Raw genomic sequence first — 21,962 nt, 5'->3', positions numbered from 1 at the left:
ATTCACAACGACGACCCCATATGAAAATGGGTTAAAGCTGGGAAGAAGAAGAAGAAGAAGAAGAAGATAAGAGCCTCGACCTAAGCCCCGTGGTAAAGGGGTAGTAGTGCCGTCAGTGCACCTCATGCGGTGCACCGTACGCATTACTTGAGGTTCTTTGTCCTTTGCAGCGTCCCTCGGGCCACCGGCTGCGACCCCTTTCATTCGTTTTACTGTACATCCATTCTTATTCTTTATTTTTTATCTAATAATTGCTTTATAGGGCAACCGCGAGGTTTCCCCCTGTTACTTTCAATCCTTTATATATATGCTTTATAGTGCAACTGCGAGGTTTTCCACCTGTTGCTTTTCAATTCTTTATGTGTGTATATATATGTGTATATATATGTATATATATATATATATATATATATATATATATATATATATATGTGTGTGTGTGTGTGTGTGTGTGTGTGTGTGTGTGTGTGTGTGTGTGGTGTGTAAAGAGCTTTCATTTGAAGGTCAAATACAGAAAACCTCTGTAAATTCTGTTAACACTGACAGTCTTCGAGTTCTAGGCCTTCAGACATTCGTCAGTCTACTCTCTCTCTCTCTCTCTCTCTCTCTCTCTCTCTCTCTCTCCATCTCTCTTCTTCTCTCTCTCTACTGAAAAGGAAACTGTGACCATTCAACCGGAAGGAAAGGAGACTCATTTGTTCTGGAATAACCTTTCGTTCTTGTTGTGGAAAGCCAAAGAAAAATAAAATTCACATGAACTTGGACATTGTCGTTTACTTTCTCTCTCGATTTATGGCTCCAGAATTATTCGGGAAAACCTTCTCCCTAGAAAGAGCTGGGTCTAGAAGTTGGTTCTAAATATATCGAGATTTTCCGGGGCTGTTGGCTAACCTGGTCCTCGTAGGAATAAATTGATCCGCTGTGGGGATAAATTGATCATATTATTACTTCCTTGGTCACCCAACCAAGATGCCTGGCTTAGTGATCGAGAAACCATTGACGTAGCATTTATCGGCGCCTCAATGGCATGGTTGGTATGGTGTTTGCGTCCCACCTCGGTGGTCACGGGTTCGATTCCCAGCTATTCCACTGAGGAGTGAGAGATGTGTATTTCTGGTGATAGAAGTTCACTCTCGACGTGGTTCGGAAGTCACGTAAAGCCGTTGGTTCCTTTACTGAATAACCACTGGTTCCATGCAACGTAAAAACACCATACAAACAAACAAACGTAGCATTGATCGTCACCAATCCAAGTACCGACCCGAACCAGTCTGATGTTCGTTGGATGAAAACATAAAGAATGTGATCCAGTGTCTCTCTCCACAAGTCACGAATTGCATGCATGATTGATTTCGAAGTAATCGTGTGAAGTAACGGTGATCTCGTTCGTGTTCTCTCTCGCCAGCGTTCTCTCCTGGTCCCTGATTTCGTTCGGTAACGGAAACTGTGTCGTCGCTTCAGTCAGAGAACTTTGGGGATAAAGTTGCCATTATTCAAAGGATCCGATTTCAGGAATGATGAGAAAAAAAAAACAACCAATGAAACATGAATGATGAACTTGATATGAAGCGTTGATCTTGAAGTAAATAGTTTCTAATAAGTGATCTTATTCAAACCTTAAAGAGATGATAATGCAAAAGAGATTAGAAGCAAAGTTTCCCATAAAAAGTAAGAAAACTGAATGGACGAACATGTGTGCAATAAATCCATTGGTCTTAGGGCAAAGGTGTTCCTCAGAGTATTAGTTCTGTACCATCAACTTTTAGGTGCATTAAATCCATTGATCTTAGTGTAAAGGTGTCCTTCAAGGTACTAGTTCTGTACCATCAACTTTTAAATCCATTGATCTTAGGACAGAAGTTTTCCTCAAGGTATTACTTCTGTATCTCCAACTTCTAAGCATTTTTTTTTAATCCATTGATCTTAGGTAACTTTTAGGCACAGCAATCACGCATTCAGCGTAACTGCAGGTAGCATAGCTGAAACTACCCTTTCGTTGTATTTTCAGAGAGTAATGTTTTCATCCTCATAATGGGGATGGTTCTGGAAGACGAGACAGCTGTAATTCAAAAGTGAACACCAAATGCCAGATAACCGTGACAGTGTAACCAAGGTCAGCCAAGTTCAGTTATGGAAAATAGCGTGGACATCAAGGAGAATGACGCTGCGTAATAATTGTCAGAGTTCGTTTTTGTGGTACTTCAGTTTTCAATGTCAGTTTTTCATTTATGTATATTCAGACGTCTGAACGTGCCCTGGAAATCGTTGGGTTTCTACCCATTTAGGTTACGCTGCGGTAACTCATTTCCATAAGGCTTCAAAATATTTCAGAAACTTCTAAGCTATTTGATATACTAGGATCACAGTTGCGTTCCTACCAAATGCAGATGTAATGTGAGAAATCATCTAAGTTCAACTAATATATTTCTGAAACTCCTAAGTTGTTGTCTTTGGTGAAATCACGTTTCTTTTGTTTTTTATTTATTTTATTTATTTTCCCGGATCGTATACTTGATGAATGGCTAACTGTAGAAAAATAAGAATATTAGAGTTTTGAAATATCACAGTGATCATTTTGTAACTTACAATAGCTAGTAGCCACGAAAAAAAAAATATAGCGATTTAACTCCTCCCAGTTCATATACTTGATGAATGGGCAACTCTGGGATCATTTCATAACCATACTCTGTTTTTTTTCCATCTGTCCATCCGCCTCTGGTGTTTTCGCATGGTAACACTGCGTCCCGGGCTTTAAAAAGTTACGCTATGTGTACGTTTTAGGTAAATAAAAGGATATCTGGGTGTACATTTGCAACTGAAAAGTGTTTTAATAATTTACTGAATGCGAATTACACCGTTAATATTCGAAATAGGATATTATTCAAAGCCCGGGACGCAGTGTTACGATGTGCAAACACCACAGGCGGATGGACAGATGGAAAAAAACAGAGTATGAATTACAACAGCTAATAGCCACGAAAAGAGAGGAGGAAACTCATACCTTGAGGAAAGCCTTTGCTCTAAGATCAATAGGTTTATTGTGCCTACAAGCTAATGATACAGAACTAATACCCTGAGGAACGCCCCTGCACCAAGACCAATGCATTTAATGTGCCAAACAGCCGCGAGTTATGCTCGGTCATCAGATTAGGGCGAGACCAACATATAATATAATCGATTCAATCGATGGTAATCTTGAAAGTTCAAATGTCTGGGCTATTGGATGAATGACGGTTCTCACTGCTTGGGGATAGGTCAAGGTGGTCATTTTGTACCTTTTGGTTTGGTAAAAAAAAAAAAAAAAAAAAAAAAGACAATATTAAACAAGTAGAAAATGCGCCGAAGTTTCCATGTCGCAATCGAGTTTTCTGACGGGTGGTGGCCTCAGCCACGGCCCATGGAACTCTTAGCCACGGTCCGGTGGTGGCCTATGTTGGTGGTGCCTGTAGCGCTGCCAGAAGTACGATTGTGGCTAAATTTAACCATAAATAAGATATAAACTACTGAGGCTAGAGGCCTGCAATTTGGTATGGTTGGTGATTGGAGGATGGATGATCAACATGCCAAATTGCGGCCCTCTAGCCTCAGTGAGTTTTAAGATCTGAGGGCGGACAGATAAAAGCAAAAAGCTCGGGCGGACAGACGGAAAAATAAAAATGAATTTCTCATGCCGACATCTTTCTATGGTTTAGCGTCCATGAGAAAAAAAAAAAGCATTATTTTTGTTAGTTTCAGGTACTTCATTTTAATCAATTGGAAATAATAAATGTGAATGCTCTTGCTACGGGCAGACATACGGTTAGAAAAAGCAGATTTACCAGGTGACAGACAAACAAGTACGGACAGATGGAATTTCACTGCGTTGGAATAGCTGCTTGCTGTCTCTCGAGACTCTTTCAAGTTTCAAAATTTTTCTCTTCGAATCTCCTTGTTTGGTTTGGTCAAAGAAAATAATCGACTCAATTAAAAAATAAAATAATAAAAATTAAAATTAAAATTCTTGCAGTCGTCTCTATGTGGTCGACGACAACACGATTCGGCTTCTCGAATCTCGTTTTGCAAGATAATGGTTGTTTTATTCCCTCAAAAGCTGTATCTTGATGCTTTTGTCTTCAGTAAATCGAAATAAAATTATTCTGTTGGTGTTTCATATATTCTATGCCTTACAACGAAATGATATGTTACCTCAAAAACCTTTTTTATTTAAGACAATTTCAAGACGCTTTTCCTCAGATTTGTAGCTTGTTGCTTTTGTCTTCAGTAAATTGAAATAAAAACATTACGGTTAGTGTTTAATATATTCTGTGCCTTACAACGAAATGATATGTTACCTCAAAAACCTTTTTTTTTTAAGACAATTTCAAGACGCTTTTCCTCAGATTTGTATCTTGTTGCTTTTGTCTGGAGTAAATCTGGTAAGAACATTGTGGTGATAAGTACACAATGTGATATGCCTATCACAAGCATTCTATTTATTACAAGGTTTTTTTTAACTATAAACGCCGCCAAGCGAGTCTGAATTCGCTGGAACTGAGGAGAAACCAACAGAAGTCTTTTTTTTTTTTGTTGGTTTCTTTCTTTTTCTAATAAAATTTAAGATCAAAGAGCGAAAATGATGGGCTGGGCTTGTTAAGTAACGCTTTTCGTATTAGGCTGTACGTCGTTTCAAACAGTTTGGGATATTTTGTTGTATATTTGGAGGACTGAAGATTTTATAGAGACACGTCTGTAATATATATATATATATATATATATATTATATATATATATATATATATATGTATGTATGTATGTATGTGTGTGTGTAAGTATATATACGCATATGCATACTTACACATATATATATGCACACATATATATGTCAGTATGCGTATGTATATATATATTATGTATGTGTAATTATGTAGGAATGCATATATATATATATATATATGATATATGTATATATATATATATATATATATATATATATATATATATATATATATATATTATATATACATTGTAATTATACTTGACATCACTTTTTTTTTTTTTTAAGTATCTGTATTCATTCAGCTAACCTTTAAAACAAGAGAGGGAGAGAGAGAAAGAAGCTTAATATCCGTATTCGCTAGCATTGACATTTCGGGTGTTGGGGCCATCGTAACCACGCCTCGCCAACACCGCCCCCCCCTCCCCCCCCCCCCCCCCCACCCCGGCCCCCACCCGCTCATACGGCTCGGAGCGGAAATGTCCGCGGGAATTCGAATAACTCCGCTTAATCGTTTCTCCACTCAAAACCTTCGAAGTTCGTCCAGGTCCCCAGTGTTCAAAATATGAAGAAATACTGGAGACTGAGACGTCCTAGGGGTTCCAGACGTCGAGAAGTGGGAGGAGCAGTAGGAGGAGGGGGAGGAGTAGGAGTAGGAGTAGGAGGGAAACGACTGACCAAGCAGCAGCAGCAGCAGCAGCAGCGAGGGGGTGAGTGAGGAACAGAAAAGGTCCTGACCTAGCACCTTGAGGGACGCCGGGTGGACTGACTCAGTCGGTGTATATATAGGCGGCCGGAGCCGATGGAGTGGTACAGTTTTGTCGCGGAGCTCAACAATGAGGACATTCGTAAGTAACAGCTGTGCTGTGTGTTCTGGTCTAAGGGAATTCACGGGACTGCACTTCTTTTCTCGTTGCTATAATCCATTTCCTTTCATAGTTCTTGGGCATTGCGATGTTTGTTTCGAAAAGTTCATAGCTGTTGCGCCCTGCTACAAAGAATTAGTTGCATCAATACCCAAATTTTTTTATTTTTGTTATAGTATATTTCTAAATTCATCTGCTATGCTTGGAGCGTTGACAGCCTTTGCCTCGTGCAGAGTAAACGTCTATACGCTTCTATCAATCCGTAACAGTTAAAAGCAAACTTAACAGAATGCCTTGATAGTTCTTTGAATTATAGCTCTAAATGGAAAATTACAATCTAGAGAGATAAAGTATTTCTTTAAATGACATTACTGTGATACAAAGAACTAAACAGCCACATGAGGCAATAGCTGGGTGTAGTTTTAATTACTTATTTTGTTAAAGTATTGCTTTGGAGTTTTTCCTAATTTTTTTTAAAGAAAATTAAACTTTCTTTGTTAAGGAATCATGAAATGTTATACCAAAAGAATATATAATACTTTGAACGCCTAACTAATCATATTTGAATATGTAATTCCTATTATTCAAAATCCTTCAAAAAATTTTATTTCATGCAAGAAAACTGCTGAACCATAACCGTATTCATAATCGAAATTGTACATCAAAACTACTTAATCACAAAAATCTGTGTTGAATGAAAGCCCTTATTCTTTATAAAGTATCTGATATGGCATCACACATTCAGTTTAATTTACTTCAAAGTTGCATCAAACATCCAATTTAATGTACCTGAACTTTTACATAAATCTATGAATCATTAAACTGTACCTGACGTTGTTTGTTCCCATTCTATAATGTAAAGTAATTCCTATTTTTTATGTCTATTCCCGAAATATTTCTAAGCCCCTTCTGCGTCTCCTACAGGTGGTAGTCTCATGCCTGGTGGCTGCGGCCGTGGCCCAGTTCTCCCAATCCCAGCCACTGAGGGAGGTCCAACACTTCCAGGTAAATATGTCAGGCCCCATTTTTTTTTTTTTTTTTTTTTTTTCTCAGTTCGTTTTCTTTCCATGTCATTTTCAAGACCTGGAAACTCTTTGTTTATAAATCTGATAAATGTGGCATTTTTTCCCCCGCATTTTTTTTCTTTCCATGTTATTTTTGTGATCTGGAAGCTCTGTTTATATATTGGCCTTTTTTTTTTTTTTGCATTTTTTTTTCTTTCCATGTTATTTTTGTGATCTGGAAGCTCTGTTTATATATCTGGCCTTTTTTTTGCATTTTTTTTCCATGTTATTTTTGTGATCTGGAAACTCTTGTTATACATCTGGCCTTTTTTTGTTTCCTACAAATTTTTCTTTTCCATGTTATTTTTGTGATCTGGAAACTGTTTATATATCTGGCCTTTTTTTGCATTTCTTTTCCTTTCCTTGTTATTTTTGTGATCTGGAAACTTTGTTTTATATCTGGCCTTTTTTTTTTCCTTCGTGTTTTTTTCTTTCCATCTAATTTTTATTATCAGGGGACTCTTTGTAATTGCTCATTGTCTTATTTTGGTTTTTCATTCACGTATTCCTATTTTTAAAGATTTTATATCTATTTATGCTTTATTGTCATTTAGAAGATGAACCCTATTCATATAGAACAAGCCCGCCACCACAGGGGACACTTGACTTGAAATTCTCTAAGTTTCCAAAGAATATTAAGGTGTTCATTCGAAAGAGGTAACAGATGATAATGGGAAATACAGAAAGAAGGGAGACCCGTTACTAGAAAAGCAGATAAGTTAACAAATTAATAAATAAATGAATAAAAATGTAAGTAAAATACTAAGATACGAGTCAATTTCAAGTAAGAAAAGAGTAGGGAATTTGACATTTGAATTATGGTAATTTGATTTTCAATGATTTATCTGAAGTCCGTAAGAAGTTCAAGGTATTTAGACTCCACAGGGCCTTGAGAGGGGAAAAAATAACTGCTTTGCATAGGCTACCTGTATGTAGATTTCCTTGGAAATTGACGGTAGATCATATAAAGTACCCGCATCTCCCTTCTAATTCAAATCCAAATGATGAGATATTTGTGCGTTTTATTTATGTATTCAAGCATTGTATAAATGAAGCTCTAAGGGATCTCTCACTCTCTTGGCGAACAATTCCAGTTATTACTAGATTAGAGAATGCCTGGAAAAGAGGCCTTTGTGTCAGGTACACTGAAAATATTGAAAAAAAATCGTATAGAGTACTTCTAGTCATTATCATTTCAAAATGGCTTCAGAAGAAAATTACTACATTTAAAAGGTACATGTGTCAGTCACACTGAAAATATCAAACAAAAATCTTGGTAAAGTAGTCGATCCCCTTGACATTTCTTGTGACTGTTAAGCCGACACGTACATCATATGACCATTAACCTTTTCCTGACAGCCTCTGTGATGGTGGTGCCTCTTCATGTGAACGCAAAGGGTTTATGAGGGAATTCAAAGAGATTATGAGGGAATTCAAAGGGTTTATGAATCTTGCCCCCTTTCATTATTGCTAGTCGTTTTGTCTCAGTACTCTCTTCAATATAACCCCAAGTGACACAATGAGACGGGTCACTCCGTGTCACTTTGCATATCTCGAACAACTCTGCATTTATTTAAATCATTTTCATTTTATTGCTGGTTGAGATGATCTGGCCAATTTCTTCTTTGTGCATTGTCACTTTATATCAGTTTCAATGTTTTAGTACAGAGCCTATTCTTTGGCCTTAGCTGACATGATATGACGTATGATCTCAGCTCGTCATTATAATACAGTAAAGGCCCCTTTGATCTGTTTCAGTGCATTTTTCTTTTTCTCTTCTTTCTGTATTTTCCTTTACCGTCTCTTACTTGCTAATGAACACCATAATATTCTCAAGTCAATGGTCCCTGTGGTGGTGGACTTGTTCCATAAGGATAGGGTTCCTCATAATAATAGCAATAATAATATTCTTTAGAAGTTCAAAGAATTTCAAGTTAGTGGCCCCTGTGGTGAACTTGTTCCATAAGGATAGGGTTCGTCACATAATAATAATAATAATAATAATAATAATAATAATAATAATAATAATAATAATAATAATAATAATAATAATAATAATAATAAAAAAATAATAATAATAATAATAATAATGATTTTCTTTCTCTTCTACAGGCAATCAGTCAACCCCACCTCCCCCAGGACACCAACGTGCTTCATGCCACACAGCAATTCCTCAACAAGTTTGCTGAGTTGAAGGCTCTGGCTGACGCCGCCCCAGATCCAACCCCCGCCCAGTCCCAGCAGGTAAAGAGAGAGAGAGAGAGAGAGAGAGAGAGAGAGAGTTAAATAACATTACATGCATTTGATATGAAGAGAGAGAGAGAGAGAGAGAGAGAGAGAGAGAGAGAGAGAGAGAGAGAGAGAGAGACTTTTGTCTTCCCAAACTTAATAAATAGTCTTTATATTTTTTTTATATGAATCTGCCTGCTAAAGATTATTGTTTGTGCTTCTAAACCTATTCATTGATTGATTGATTTCTTTTCCTTTCATGAACATCAGTTCGCTCCCCAGCAACAGTTCGCATCCTCTCCCCACCGCTTCGCCCCCCAGCAGCCTTCCCAGCCACCACCACCCCACCCCGCCAACCAGGAGTTCGACGTCACTGCCGAAATCGGAGGCCTCCTCGCCCGCCACCACGCCGCTAACCCCACCCCAGCCCCACCCCCACAGCAGCCCCAAGACGTGCCCCAGTTCAGCAGCACGCCCCAGTCCAGCAACGCGCCCCTTCTTTCCCCACCTTCAACGTCCAGAACAGTTTCGCCCCCCAACCACAGGCTCAGCCACAACCCCAGTTCGTGCAGGCTAGCGCTCAGCCAGTGGACCCCAACGTCCCCACCCACAACGCCCACGGTCAGCTGATCAACCCCAAGAGGTTCCCAGGACCTCTGGCTCACACCGTACCAGCTGGTGTTGCCGGCAGGGTAGAGCCAACTGCCTTCACTCCCGAAGTGTCTGCTGCTCATCGCGCCCTCGCCAGCGCCCACGCCAACATCCTGCAGCTGCAGGCAGCTCAACCCCGCGTTCAGTAAACTGTAGCAGAGTTACATTCAAGAGTGGCAGCAGCCCTCCTCACTGACAGCCATAGTAGTAACCGGATGCCCAGATGTCGTTCTCGAAGTCCAAAACAAGACTTGGGATCACAGAGCAGGCATCTTCACAGTGAAGTCCTGTTCTCGAAGTCCGAGACCCGATCTTCAGACCAACTGTGAAGTCGTCTGTTTTTTTTGTTTTTTTCCACGAGTGACCCTTTTGGGCCGAAGAGAACCACCCCTAGGCATTCGACCGAATGTCAAGCTATAGTCGTAGATCTTCAGGATTTTCTAGTCGAAAGAAACGTTTCCTGACTCCGCCATCAACTCCCCCCGGAAGTGACTGACGCCCATCGTGTATAAAGCTTATGCAAATAACTCCTTTCTCCTCTCTTTTCTGAATGCAATATGAAGTATTTATAAATATTTTTTATAAAAAAAAAATGGTGAATGTTTGCATGAATAATATCTCATTATCTCATCTTTTTATTTCTCGCCTCCTGAAGGCGATGAGATTACGTAAAATTGTAAATATAAAATATTAAAATATGAAGTAAATAATTTTATATTCATTAAGGATAAAAAATTGTATTTTTTCTTTCCTTTGTCGTTAGTTACGACGTCTCGCGCACCTGATAAAAAAAAAGAAGAAAATACCTATATAATTTATTTAGCCTACCCTAGTAGAGGGCTAGGGCCATCAGTGCCCCTCACGCGGTGAACTATAGGTATTACTTAATGTAGGCTCTTTGCAGCGTCTCTTTGGCCCATAGCTGCAACCCCTTTCACTCCTTTTATCGTAACTCCATTCATATTCCCGGTCTTCCACCTCTCCTTTACTCAACCTTGTCCTACCAGTTGTAGGTCTTCCTCCTGTTACACCTTTCAAACCTACCTACTCTCAGTCTCCTTCCCAGCGCTGAATGACCTCATAGGTTTCCCGGTACTTGGCCTGTGGCCTAAATTCTATATGCAGTTCAATTCAGAAGTATATTAGCCTCACCGCGTTCTACTACGACCTCAAATATGGGAGCGAAGTGTTTTCCAAACGAGTGGTTACCATTTTCTTTGCGTTGTGTGTGCTGATGTACTGAAGTACTGCAGTAGTTTCGAAGCTTCTCGAAAGACGAATTAATAATTATTATTTAGTCAGATTTGTCCAGTCCTAACGTGCAAGTATATGTATAAATATATACTAATATATATTATATTATATAATATATATAATATATATATAACTATCACGTAATTATATATATACTAATTATTATAGATAGATATATATATATATATATAGATATCTATATCTATATATATGTATATCTAATCATATATATATATATATATATATATATATATATATATATATGCATGTATGATTATCACTTCACCGTGATTCATATAAATTATTCGAGCTACAAATGTCCTTTAATATCTAATTGGCTCTACCTCGGAACTGATATATTTTCATATATGTATCCCGAAGGAGAATTTTTTAGTTGATAATAATTTCGTCCTCTCGTGGGTTCGAACCACCGTCCAGCGGACAGAGACGAAATCAAGACGTCAGTGAGTGATGTTATCGATTCGGCTAACAAATGAGGTTGTAAGTTTATACCGATTCCGACCTTACAAATCACCGTCGAGGTAGAGCGAATTAGATACCAAAGGACATTTGTAGCTCGAATAATGTATGTATGCATGTACATTATACATATATACTATATATATATATATATATATATATATATATTTTGTATAATGTAAATAAATTTATAATATATATATATTATATTTATATATTGCAAATGAATTTATAATACATAGTATATATATATATATATATATATATATATATATGTGTGTGTGTGTGTGTGTGTGTGTGTATGTATATGTATATATATATATATATATATATATATATATATATATATTATATATATATGTATATATATATATATATATATATATGTCTGTGTGTGTGTTTGTGTACTATATATATATATATATATATATATATATATATATATATAATATATATAGCTCGTCTATTTCAAATTTTCTTAATTTATCATCCTTTGTTTTTCCTCTTTCTTCAAGGTCTCCTTTCTTCCTTCATTATTATCAGATAAACTCCCGTTAGCTGCGTTACAGCCTGAGCTTACCTGACCTTATTCGATTTAAACGTAATGTTCCCAAGTGTCCGCTGCAATTATCGTACCTCTGCCAACCGCAAAAGACCAGAAGGCGAAACGTCAGTTGCCTGAGGAATGTTCTTGACAGGTTCATGACAACTGTTCCCTTACCACCACCACCCCCACCCAGCGGGGGTGTAGGGTCGTCAGTGCACCTCATGCGGTGCACTGTAAGCATTTACTTGAAAGTTCTCCGAGGCCTCTCTTCCTTAGGCCCCTAGCTGCAGCCCTTTTCATTTCTTTTACTGTAATTCCGTTCGTGTTATCTTTTTCTCACATCTTGCTCTCATCAAATTCCCTTTCAGGGCTGACTGACTTCGTAGGTCCCAGCGCTTGGCCTTGGGCCTGAATTTTATATTCGAACTCCAATTCCAACAGTTCCCTATAACTATGATTTTTCCTAACGCAAACCAATCCGAAATCATTGTAACTGGCGAAGTCGACCTGAAGGATAAATAAATTTTCCTAAACTATAATGAAATCTCAACTTCAAGCATTCATTATGACAGAGAACTCGTGGAATCTCTGCTGCTGAGGTATTGTTATTATAAATTCAATCTCCCTCAGCCTTGAGAGCTGAAATGTAACGGCGAAAATGCAGCAGAGTCTGTATTGTGTTGTCACCTATCGTCATGATGAGATAAGCGTCTGTTTCACGTCTTTTCAAGGTCAGAGAAATAGCCTTTTTTTATCCCCATTCCTTTATAGGATAAATCCATTGTGACACCGTGTTTTTGTTCGTTTCGTTTTTTATTTCCTTTTTTTATATAGTTATTCTACGTTATAATCATCTGCAATGTAGTAATATGCTTATCTGTAAAAACCATTGACGAAAATTGAAGTGAAGATACCGTAGAGTTTTCCCAATTCGACTTTCAGTGTACTCATAAGCCCAAAACAATTCATTTAGCATATCGTTGTAAGCTCAAGAAAACCGTTAATAAAGACTCTAGAAATGTTAATAATAATAATAATAATAATAATAATAATAAATAATATAATAATAATAAAACTGCTATGGTCCTAGCTCAAGGCCTTAAGGTATGCTGTTACTTTCACTTTTGATGATTTATTGACATTCTTGGTCATTCATGTTATATGTCATGTGATCGTTTCCTTAATGTTCATTATATATATTATATATATATATATATATATATATATATATATATATATATATATATATATAAACGAACAGGCAATACTCATAAATGGAAAATACTTCCCAAAAAGATTTATCTGTTGTACATTGCCATTTTAATCTTACCATTATTAAATCATTTTTATTGTTATATTGCGTCAATAGATTCCTCTTTAAAGTACATAGAGTAACAGGACAACTCTATAATGGCTTTTTTTTTCCTTGAATTAAATCTTTAACAGAAAATGGGTATGACAGAATATCTTACACATGGAGTGGTGATCCCGCAGACTTTATATAGCCATTTTTCAGTTATTGATGCATCAGTCGGGGCAATTAACGTCTTCTGAAGCGTATGAATAATTAAAAGCATAATACACACGCAAGTGACCGCATGTATATATATATATATATATATATATATATATATATATATATATATATATATATATATATTATATATATATATATATATATATATATATATATATAACTCAAGTAAAAAAAATTACGTCCGTGTGAAAATTCGAACCCATGAGATCAATGCTAACCACTTGACCACGTAATACTTCTGAAATAAAAGCCACCACTGTTACACCATCAAGCTTCCAAGAAAATAAGTTATGAAAATATTTATGAAAAAACTAAAATTCGTTTTACTTGCTTTTTTTTTCCTTTTAGAGCAACTGCTGTTATGAACGCCTTCATGAAATACTTCTGAAATAACAGCCACCACTGTTACACCATTAAGCTTCCTAAAAAATAAGATATGAAAATGTATATAAAAAATTTTAAATTCTTTTTATCTGCTGTTTTTTTTTCCATTTTTACAGAGCAACTGCTGTAATGAGCACCTTGTTGAAATACTACTGAAATAACAGCCACCTCTTTTACACCAATAGCTTCTAAATGAAATACGAAAATATATTTAAAAAAAACTCCTTCTTCACTTCAAAATCAAAATTAATTTCAATTGCTGATTTTTTTTTTTTTTTTTTTTTTTTTTTGTTCTGCTGTTATGAAAGGATATACTGAATGCCCGTGATCATAGTTGCCTTGATGAGTTACCGATAATGACTGTAACGGAAATGATTGGTCAAATACCTTAGAAATAAGAGGTTGCACTCTTAATCCAATCAAACAAGAATATATTCAATAGAATGGGAAAACACGTGTTTCGAGAACAAATACTACGTTTATAATTTCAGCAAATAGAACTTACTTGTACAAAACATACACTGAATACTCTGGAATTTAAACTCATGCATCAGGTTAAAAAGCATTCGTCAAGAAATGTATATTCTACGTATCCCAGAATATACCATTTGGTGATATTTTTGTTCCATAAAAAATATTCAAATAAAGTCCCTCATTTCAACAGAGCAGCCTGATTGCCTCGCCTAAATATGGCCGTGTCCTTCTGGAGACCTGAGCAGCAGTCGGTGTCTACGATTATTTTCATTAATTTTTTTTTTCTTTTTCCCTTCGGGTTTTTTGTTAAGAACGCCTTCGTCAGAGCAAGTTTTTCATCCCACTGCTTCGCCGGCCGAGGGTCGCCCCTTCTCCACGAGCAAATGAAGCTCGATATCCTCTTACCAGGGAACCTTAGGCAAGGACTTTCGGAAGTCCTGCGCGAAGCTTATGCAGGACTGATGAAATATGCGATTGATCTGTATACACAGATGATTGACTGCTTCTCGGCATTCTTTTAATGCTATGTATGTTAAGGATGATGCTTATAGATTTTTTTTTGTCAGTCTTTCTGGGATGTGATATTGCCACGACCAGATGATTTATCGTGCAGTTTTAAGCTTAAGTATCGACAGAATCAAGCGCTCACACGCACACACATATATATACATATTTGCGTTTAAACTTGAACGTTTAATGCCATACCAGGCAACCTCTACCTATTTACCTATTATAGTTATTAACCACACCGTTGCAGCTGTTGATGCTATTGGCAACTGTGAAGGTTGTATTATTATAGAAAGGAAGTCAATCCAATCTCCTATCATCAATATATTTCAGTTTTCTGTTGTCTAGAAAGAAGTTCAGTGGAAATATCTATCATCTCTGGCAATGACATCATGCTTTTGGTTTGTGTGTTTGTATGTTCGTTTGTGGGTTTTTGAGCATGATTATGCAAAACAAATACGCGACGATTTTTAAGGAAGACTTCATGACTGTCAATAAGTGATTAAGTTTTGGGAGAGATCCAGATAAGGACGAGAGACTTTTATATATCTATCTTATTTTTTTTCTTTATTTTTAATTTTTGTGGTCTCTTTGCAATCTACCGACCACCAGGAATGTTATTCACACTGTTTTACGCCATAGCAGGAGTTGTGGTATGATTCCCAAGCTCTCGATAAAAGAGTCATTATTGACGTCGCTATTTAACTGGAAATGTTCAGACAATATAACCCTCTTGCATTGCTATTTAACTGCAAAGCGTTCAGACGTAGAGCTTAACACTGTCGAGTCTAACCTCATATGCACTACTATTCAACTGCAAAGCGTTCAGGCGTAGAGCTTAAAACTGTAGAGTCTAACCCTCCCATGCACTGCTATTCAACTGCAAAGCGTTCAGACGTAGAGCCTAACACTGTAGAGTCTAACCCTCATACGTATTTCTGTTGAACTGCAAAACCCTCAGACATAGAGTCTAACCATCATATGAATTGCTATTTAACTGCGGAATGTTAAGACTTACAGTCTCGCCCCCATATGCATTGCTATCCAGCTACAAAACATTCAGGAATAGAGTCTAACACTTCTGAGGTCTACCCACCAAAAGCATTGAACAGCCACACAAGAAACACACCTGTAAATTGGAAAACATTTGAGACCTCCCCAAAACGTCACGGCTCGACCTACGACACTCATTAAACAAGGAAGCTTACCAACATGTGATGCCCTCAGCAGAATCATCATTGCCTTTCAGGGAATTGCGTGCCCGGGCACGAGTGATGAGTGTATGCAGGTGAAGAGGGAGGAGGAGGAGGAGGAGGAGGAGGAGGAGGAGGAGGAGGAGGAGGAGGAGGAGGAGGAGGAGGTGGAGGAGGAGCTGCAAGGGATTTGTTTACACGAACAGGTGAACAAGGTCAGGTCAAGAAGGAAGAGCTAGTGGTCACGATTCGAAGCACAAGAAAAGGTTTAACGGAATCGGGAAAGACGTCTTGGGCAGCGATTCTTTTGTTTTCGTGGAGTGAAACTTTCTTATTGGCGCTTTTAATTGTGTTTTGAAGCCATAACTTCATTCAGGGTTATGTACAGAAATTAACTCTTTGGGCTTTATGGAGAAAACTTTTGTTTGTCCTTTTAATTGTGTTTTAAATAACTTCGTCCAGGGTTACGTACAAAAACTAACATTTTGTCTTTGTGAAAGTAACTTTATTGGCACTTTTAAGTGTGTTTCTAGCCATAACTTCGTCCAGGGTTACGTACAGAAACTAACTTTTTGTCTCTGTGGAAGTAACTTTTATTGGTACTTTTAATTGTGTTTAGAAGCCATAATTTCGTCTTGGGTTATAAACTAACTCTTTTTATCTTCCTGGAACAAACCTTTATTGGCACTTTTAATTGTGTTATGAAGCCCTAGATTCGCTTTGGTGTATAAACAGAAAATTAAAGCAAATACTGACAATCTACGTATTCTGTCATAGGTTCCCTTCAGTGTAAAAAGTCAGTTTAGAAAAAATGCTAAACAGCTTTATATATCACACAGAAATTTATTAACCCCCATCTCACATGTATAGATTTAAAAAAAAAAATTTTATAAACGAAAGTCTGTTAAGAATATGCTTATAACGTATAAATGAAAATCCATTAAAAATATCCTTTTAAAAATAATACTCAAGTCGATTGAAAATATTCTTTTACCAAATATACGAAAATCTATTATTAATATTTTTAAATATACGAAAATATCAACAATATTTTTTTCAAATATACGAAAGTCTATTAAGAAATTATATATTTTTTATAAGTTCCTGTTAAAAATATATTTCTTTATATTTCTGTCGAAAATAAGTAGCAATTTAACGAAACTCAATGAAAGTTGTGACATTTCGTTTTCCTTCTCTATGGAGGGAAGACGATCGCCATTAAGTCCAGTGACCCTTTTGGAAAGGTCAGAGAAATAAGGGCAAAGGGTTGGAACAACATCTATGAGACGAGATAGGGAAGGGAAGTGGAGGGGGGGGGGGAAGAGGTTGTTTGGGTGTTGTTTTTAGCCGCTTGAAAGGTTGTTCCTGGGGTAAACTTTAATGTCATCTATGTACAATGACTCATGATACCTACTGGTGAGTTATATACACACACACACAAACACACAACACACATATATATATATATATATATATATATATATCATATATATATATAGTATATAATATATATATATTTACATATATGTAAGTATATATGTATACATATATATAATATTATTTAATTTATATAGATATATATGTATTATATATCGAGCTACAATGTCCTTTAATAGCTAATTCGCTCTACCTCGGAATTATATATTTTCATATATGCTTAACGAAGGGGAATTTTTTTCTCGATAATAGACTTGCCTGACCCAAGGCGCGAACCCATGGATCCTTTCAAATCCAGGAACGTCAGTGAAGCTTTTACCTACTACACCTCTCGTTCGTAAATAGGGAGGCGATAATCCCGGTACCGGGATTATCGCCTCGCTGGATGTAGAGTCCCTATTTACGAACGTGCCTGTCGACGAAACATAGAATATATCCTTGATCGTGTCTACAGGAATCAGTCGACGGCGCCCCTCAACATACCGGAAGCCTCGCTCCGTACGCTGCTGGAGATATGCACGAAGAAGGCCCCTTTCTCACCCACCGTGGCCAGATGTTCCGCCAAAAGGACGGCGTGGCGATGGGCTCCCCACTGGGGGTCCTCTTCGCTAACTTTTATATGGGCACCGTGGAGGAACGGGTCTTCGCCAGGATGCAGCAACCCCGCAGATATGGACGTTATATTGACGACATCTTTGTGCAAGTCGACGCCGAGGATGAGGTAGAAGCCCTCCGTCAACAGCATTTCAGCAGTAGTAGTGCTGAATTACACAGTCGAACGCAGCTCCGACGATCGGCTCCCCTTCCTCGACGTCCTTGTAAGCAAGACGGAAGACGGTCTCCGTACTTCAGTCTACACAAAGAAAACCAATTTAGGACTTTGCCTCAACGGAGACAGCGAGTGCCCCGCCAGATTCAAAAGCACCACCGTCAGGGCCTTCGTCAGGAGGGCCCTCTCCCACTGCTCGACCTGGCAGGACACTCACCAGGAACTCGACCGCGCCTCCCAAGTACTTGTGAATAACGGGTACTCAATAAATTAATCAGCAAGGAAGTCCGCACAGCCCTGGAGAAATGGTACGGTAGTGAGACCCGCAGCCCCCGCCCCAGGATAATATCAAGCTGTATACAAAGCCTTCATGAGTTCCCATTACCGTGAAGAAGAGGACGCCATCAAGAAAATTATTTCTGATAATGTATCCCCGACTGACGACACCAAGAATATCGACTTAATCATATATTACCAAAGAATCGAGGACGCGCGATCTTATTATGAAAAAACAAAATAACCCCTCTCCACAGGTACGAGAACCCCTGAAGCAGACGCATGTAGTGTACCAGTATACATGCCCAGTCCGCGAATGGCAGCGGCGCCTACGTAGGTATGACTACCATGCGACTGTCGAAGAGACTCTCGTGCCACGCCCAAGAGGGGGCTATAAAGAATCACGCCCGCACCAAACATCACGAGGCCATCTCCCGAGATGTCATCATAAAGAACACGAAGATCATCGGGAAGGCCCCTGATGCCCGTCGGTTGCGCCTGCTGGAGGCGCTCCTCATCCAGCAAATAAACCTTCACTGAATATGACGCAGGAAGAATTTCTCCTCCCTACGAGTATGAGAAGACCTGCCACTAACAATGACACCACCGATCATGACAACTCTATGGATGACAACGCCCCCAACCGAAACGAGGTACTCCTGCAGCCGATGGAAATCAAAGTAGCCGTGACGTCCCACAGCGTAGCGCAACGCCCATCAATGTTACAGCGCTGCTTAGGAGGTCCAGGCGGCTGCAGGATATGCTGCAACGCAACCATCGGTTCGAGGAAAGTGGCTTGAGACCTGGCTCAGGCAGCCAATGAAACAAGACTCACCGCCACCAGCCAATAGGAGACAAGCATGGGGCAGACCCCTTGCTGTCAACCACAGATATAAGGAGGACGGACACCGCACCAAGATCAGTTCACCCTCAGCTTCACAGCCCGAGGATGTCTGACAGCTCCAGACGAAAGCTCGCTTCAAGAAAGAGAGAGAGAGAGAGAGAGAGACAGAGAGAGAGAATCGTTAATGACTTTGATGACTATGGTATCATAGTTATCTGTAAAATTCAAATATATCACCTATTTTGACCCTGTATTTTACCATGACCTCTATAGGCGCTCTACTGGCCTGTTTAAGTAGCACTGAAAAAGCCGCTATTCGCAATAGAGAAGAATCTCTAAGAAATGTAATGCTGCTGAAGTAGCCATTACTTTTAAATAAAGTATGCTTGAGAGAGGGTCTGCTTCCTAAGTATTATTATTATTATTATTATTATTATTATTATTATTATTATTATTTTATCACAATACAAAAGTTGAAGGCATTCATAGAAAACATGTTAATGATGAATAGAAAAGGCCCATTCATTATATATATATAAATATATATATATATATATATATATATGTGTGTGTGTCTGTGTTTGTGTGTTTGTATGTGTAAAAACGAACTCCACGTCAGGGAAATCTTTGAAGAATATCGCTTTATTCTGTAGAACATTCTTTATATTCTTACCTCTGGCGGTCTCAGATACATTTAGCTAATTCTCGCACCACCTAGTAGCTACCCGAGGCATTATACCACTGGGTATGTTACAAATACCTTCCTCCGGGGTATTCTTGAAGGAAGGCCGCATCAGTGCTTCAGGGGTATAGCTATTCTAATGTGCAGTAAGACAGAATGAGGAAATAAGAGAACGAGTACAAAGAAATAAGTAATTAGCACGTCGGGGAAACCGGAAACATCGTATAAATGCGGAGTAAGGAAAGAAACTTATAAAAAATTATTGGATAAAATAATATTGAAATCAAATATTAGCTAATAATTATTAGACAAGTAATCAACATGGTAATTAACAATGTTAAATAAGGAATTAACATGTCCAAGAAACAGGAGGTACTTGATAAATGCGTAATAAGGAAATATGTGAATTATAGACAATGATATCAATAATAATAGTAGTAGTAACAAAAATAATATTATTGTCTGGGAGGAACTCAAATTATTAACTTAATCAAAGCTTTACATCAGTATTATTTATTCATAATGGACTAAAGTTTTTGGTGACTTTTTTACAGAATCAAAAGGCTTCATTGTCGAGCTTGAGTAGCTTAGATAAAAAAAAAAAATTAAAAAAAACACGCAATGGCTATCTACCTCTATGCGTAGATTGCCAGAGCACGATAATAAAGTCCCTAGACTACAGTTGCCAGCTACTGTAATCACTCAGTTGCCAGATGTATGACGACCTGGTTTAACTTGAACGTCACACAAATCTCATTCCAGGTCAACCGTGGAATTTTTTTTATCCTTGGGAAGTCCAAAAAAAAAAAAAAAAACTCGCTTCATGTACAGGGAAAGGGGCGAGAGTGGAGGAACACGGAAGCATTAGGAGAATCGCGTATCTAAATGGGAAAAGAGATTGCCTTATTATTATTATTATTATTATTATTATTATTATTATTATTATTATTATTATTATTATTCATAAGACGAGCCCTATTCACGTCGAACTAGCCCACTAAGGGGGCCATTGACTCGAGATTCAAGCTTCCAAAGAATATTATGGTGTTCATTCGAAAGAAGTAAGAGAAGGAAATGGAAAATACATAAAGAAGAGATCACTTATTAGAAAAGTAGACAAATTAACAAGCTAATAAATAAATAAATCAAAATTTAAGCAGATTATGAAAATACAAGAACTGTATTGGAGTAGTAAGGCATCGCATCTTCGATATACGAAATGAATAAGTGGTTTATAACGAAATAAAGTTAAATGTAACATCCTGTAATGAAGAAGAAAAACATTCGGGTTAGAGAATTACCAGTGATTGTTGGGACTCAGTGATTGTTGGGAATGAGTTGAAAGAACTGAAAATAGAGGAAAAACATGGAAAAACATGCAACTCCGGTAGAGCGTGTAAGACCCCCACAGATGTTCTCCTTTACAATCAACAAGATGAAAAACAGAATGGCTTCCTGTCGCCTTATTTTCTTTATTTTCTCATTTCCACGACCTTGCAGCGGTTACCAAGTACCTTAATAATCCCCCCAATACGTTGCTATAATCACAGTAGCAGAGTTTTATGTATATATAGTCGCGGTCAGGTTGGTAAAAGGTCCCCACCTTGAACTGCGTCCTCCCTAAATGTCAGAATGGCACAGGGTATGAATGCCCAAAGAGATGGGCATGTTGTAGGGGGAGGGGGGGGAGCCTTTTCTTATGCTACGCTCTATAATGTCTTGTGAATGAGCCTACCTTTGTGGTCATTGTGAACAAAGGACTTTTCTGTTTTGCTGACGTTTTGATGTAAATTCTGTCATATTTCAGAAGCATTGTCTCTCTCTCTCTCTCTCTCTCTCTCTCTCTCTCTCTCTCTCTCTCTCTTTCCATATTCCCTATTCTTCGTTTTACTGACGTTCTGCTACAGATTAAATCATATCTCAGAAGCATTATCTCTCTCTCTCTCTCTCTCTCTCTCTCTCTCTCTCTCTCTCTCTCTGTATATTTATGCTTTGTCTATATTCATAATGTCAGG

At 37.9% G+C, this 21,962-nt stretch overlaps 1 protein-coding gene across 1 annotated transcript; it reads left to right on the top strand.

Annotated features, from left to right (window-relative positions):
- Nucleotides 1-5,521: 5,521 nt before the first annotated feature.
- On the top strand, nucleotides 5,522-10,298 carry LOC135200406 (uncharacterized). The gene is given in 5 exon segments (XM_064229036.1): nucleotides 5,522-5,601; nucleotides 6,544-6,624; nucleotides 8,796-8,927; nucleotides 9,183-9,360; nucleotides 9,363-10,298. Coding segments are annotated over 5 exon segments (753 nt in total). The 5' UTR covers nucleotides 5,522-5,589; the 3' UTR covers nucleotides 9,713-10,298.
- Nucleotides 10,299-21,962: the final 11,664 nt, after the last annotated feature.

This window comes from Macrobrachium nipponense, chromosome 26 (genome assembly GCF_015104395.2).
Source record: "Macrobrachium nipponense isolate FS-2020 chromosome 26, ASM1510439v2, whole genome shotgun sequence".
Taxonomy (NCBI): domain Eukaryota; kingdom Metazoa; phylum Arthropoda; class Malacostraca; order Decapoda; family Palaemonidae; genus Macrobrachium; species Macrobrachium nipponense.
The sequence above is the reverse complement of the archived record's forward strand: the minus strand, read 5'-3'. Positions and strand labels throughout refer to the sequence as shown.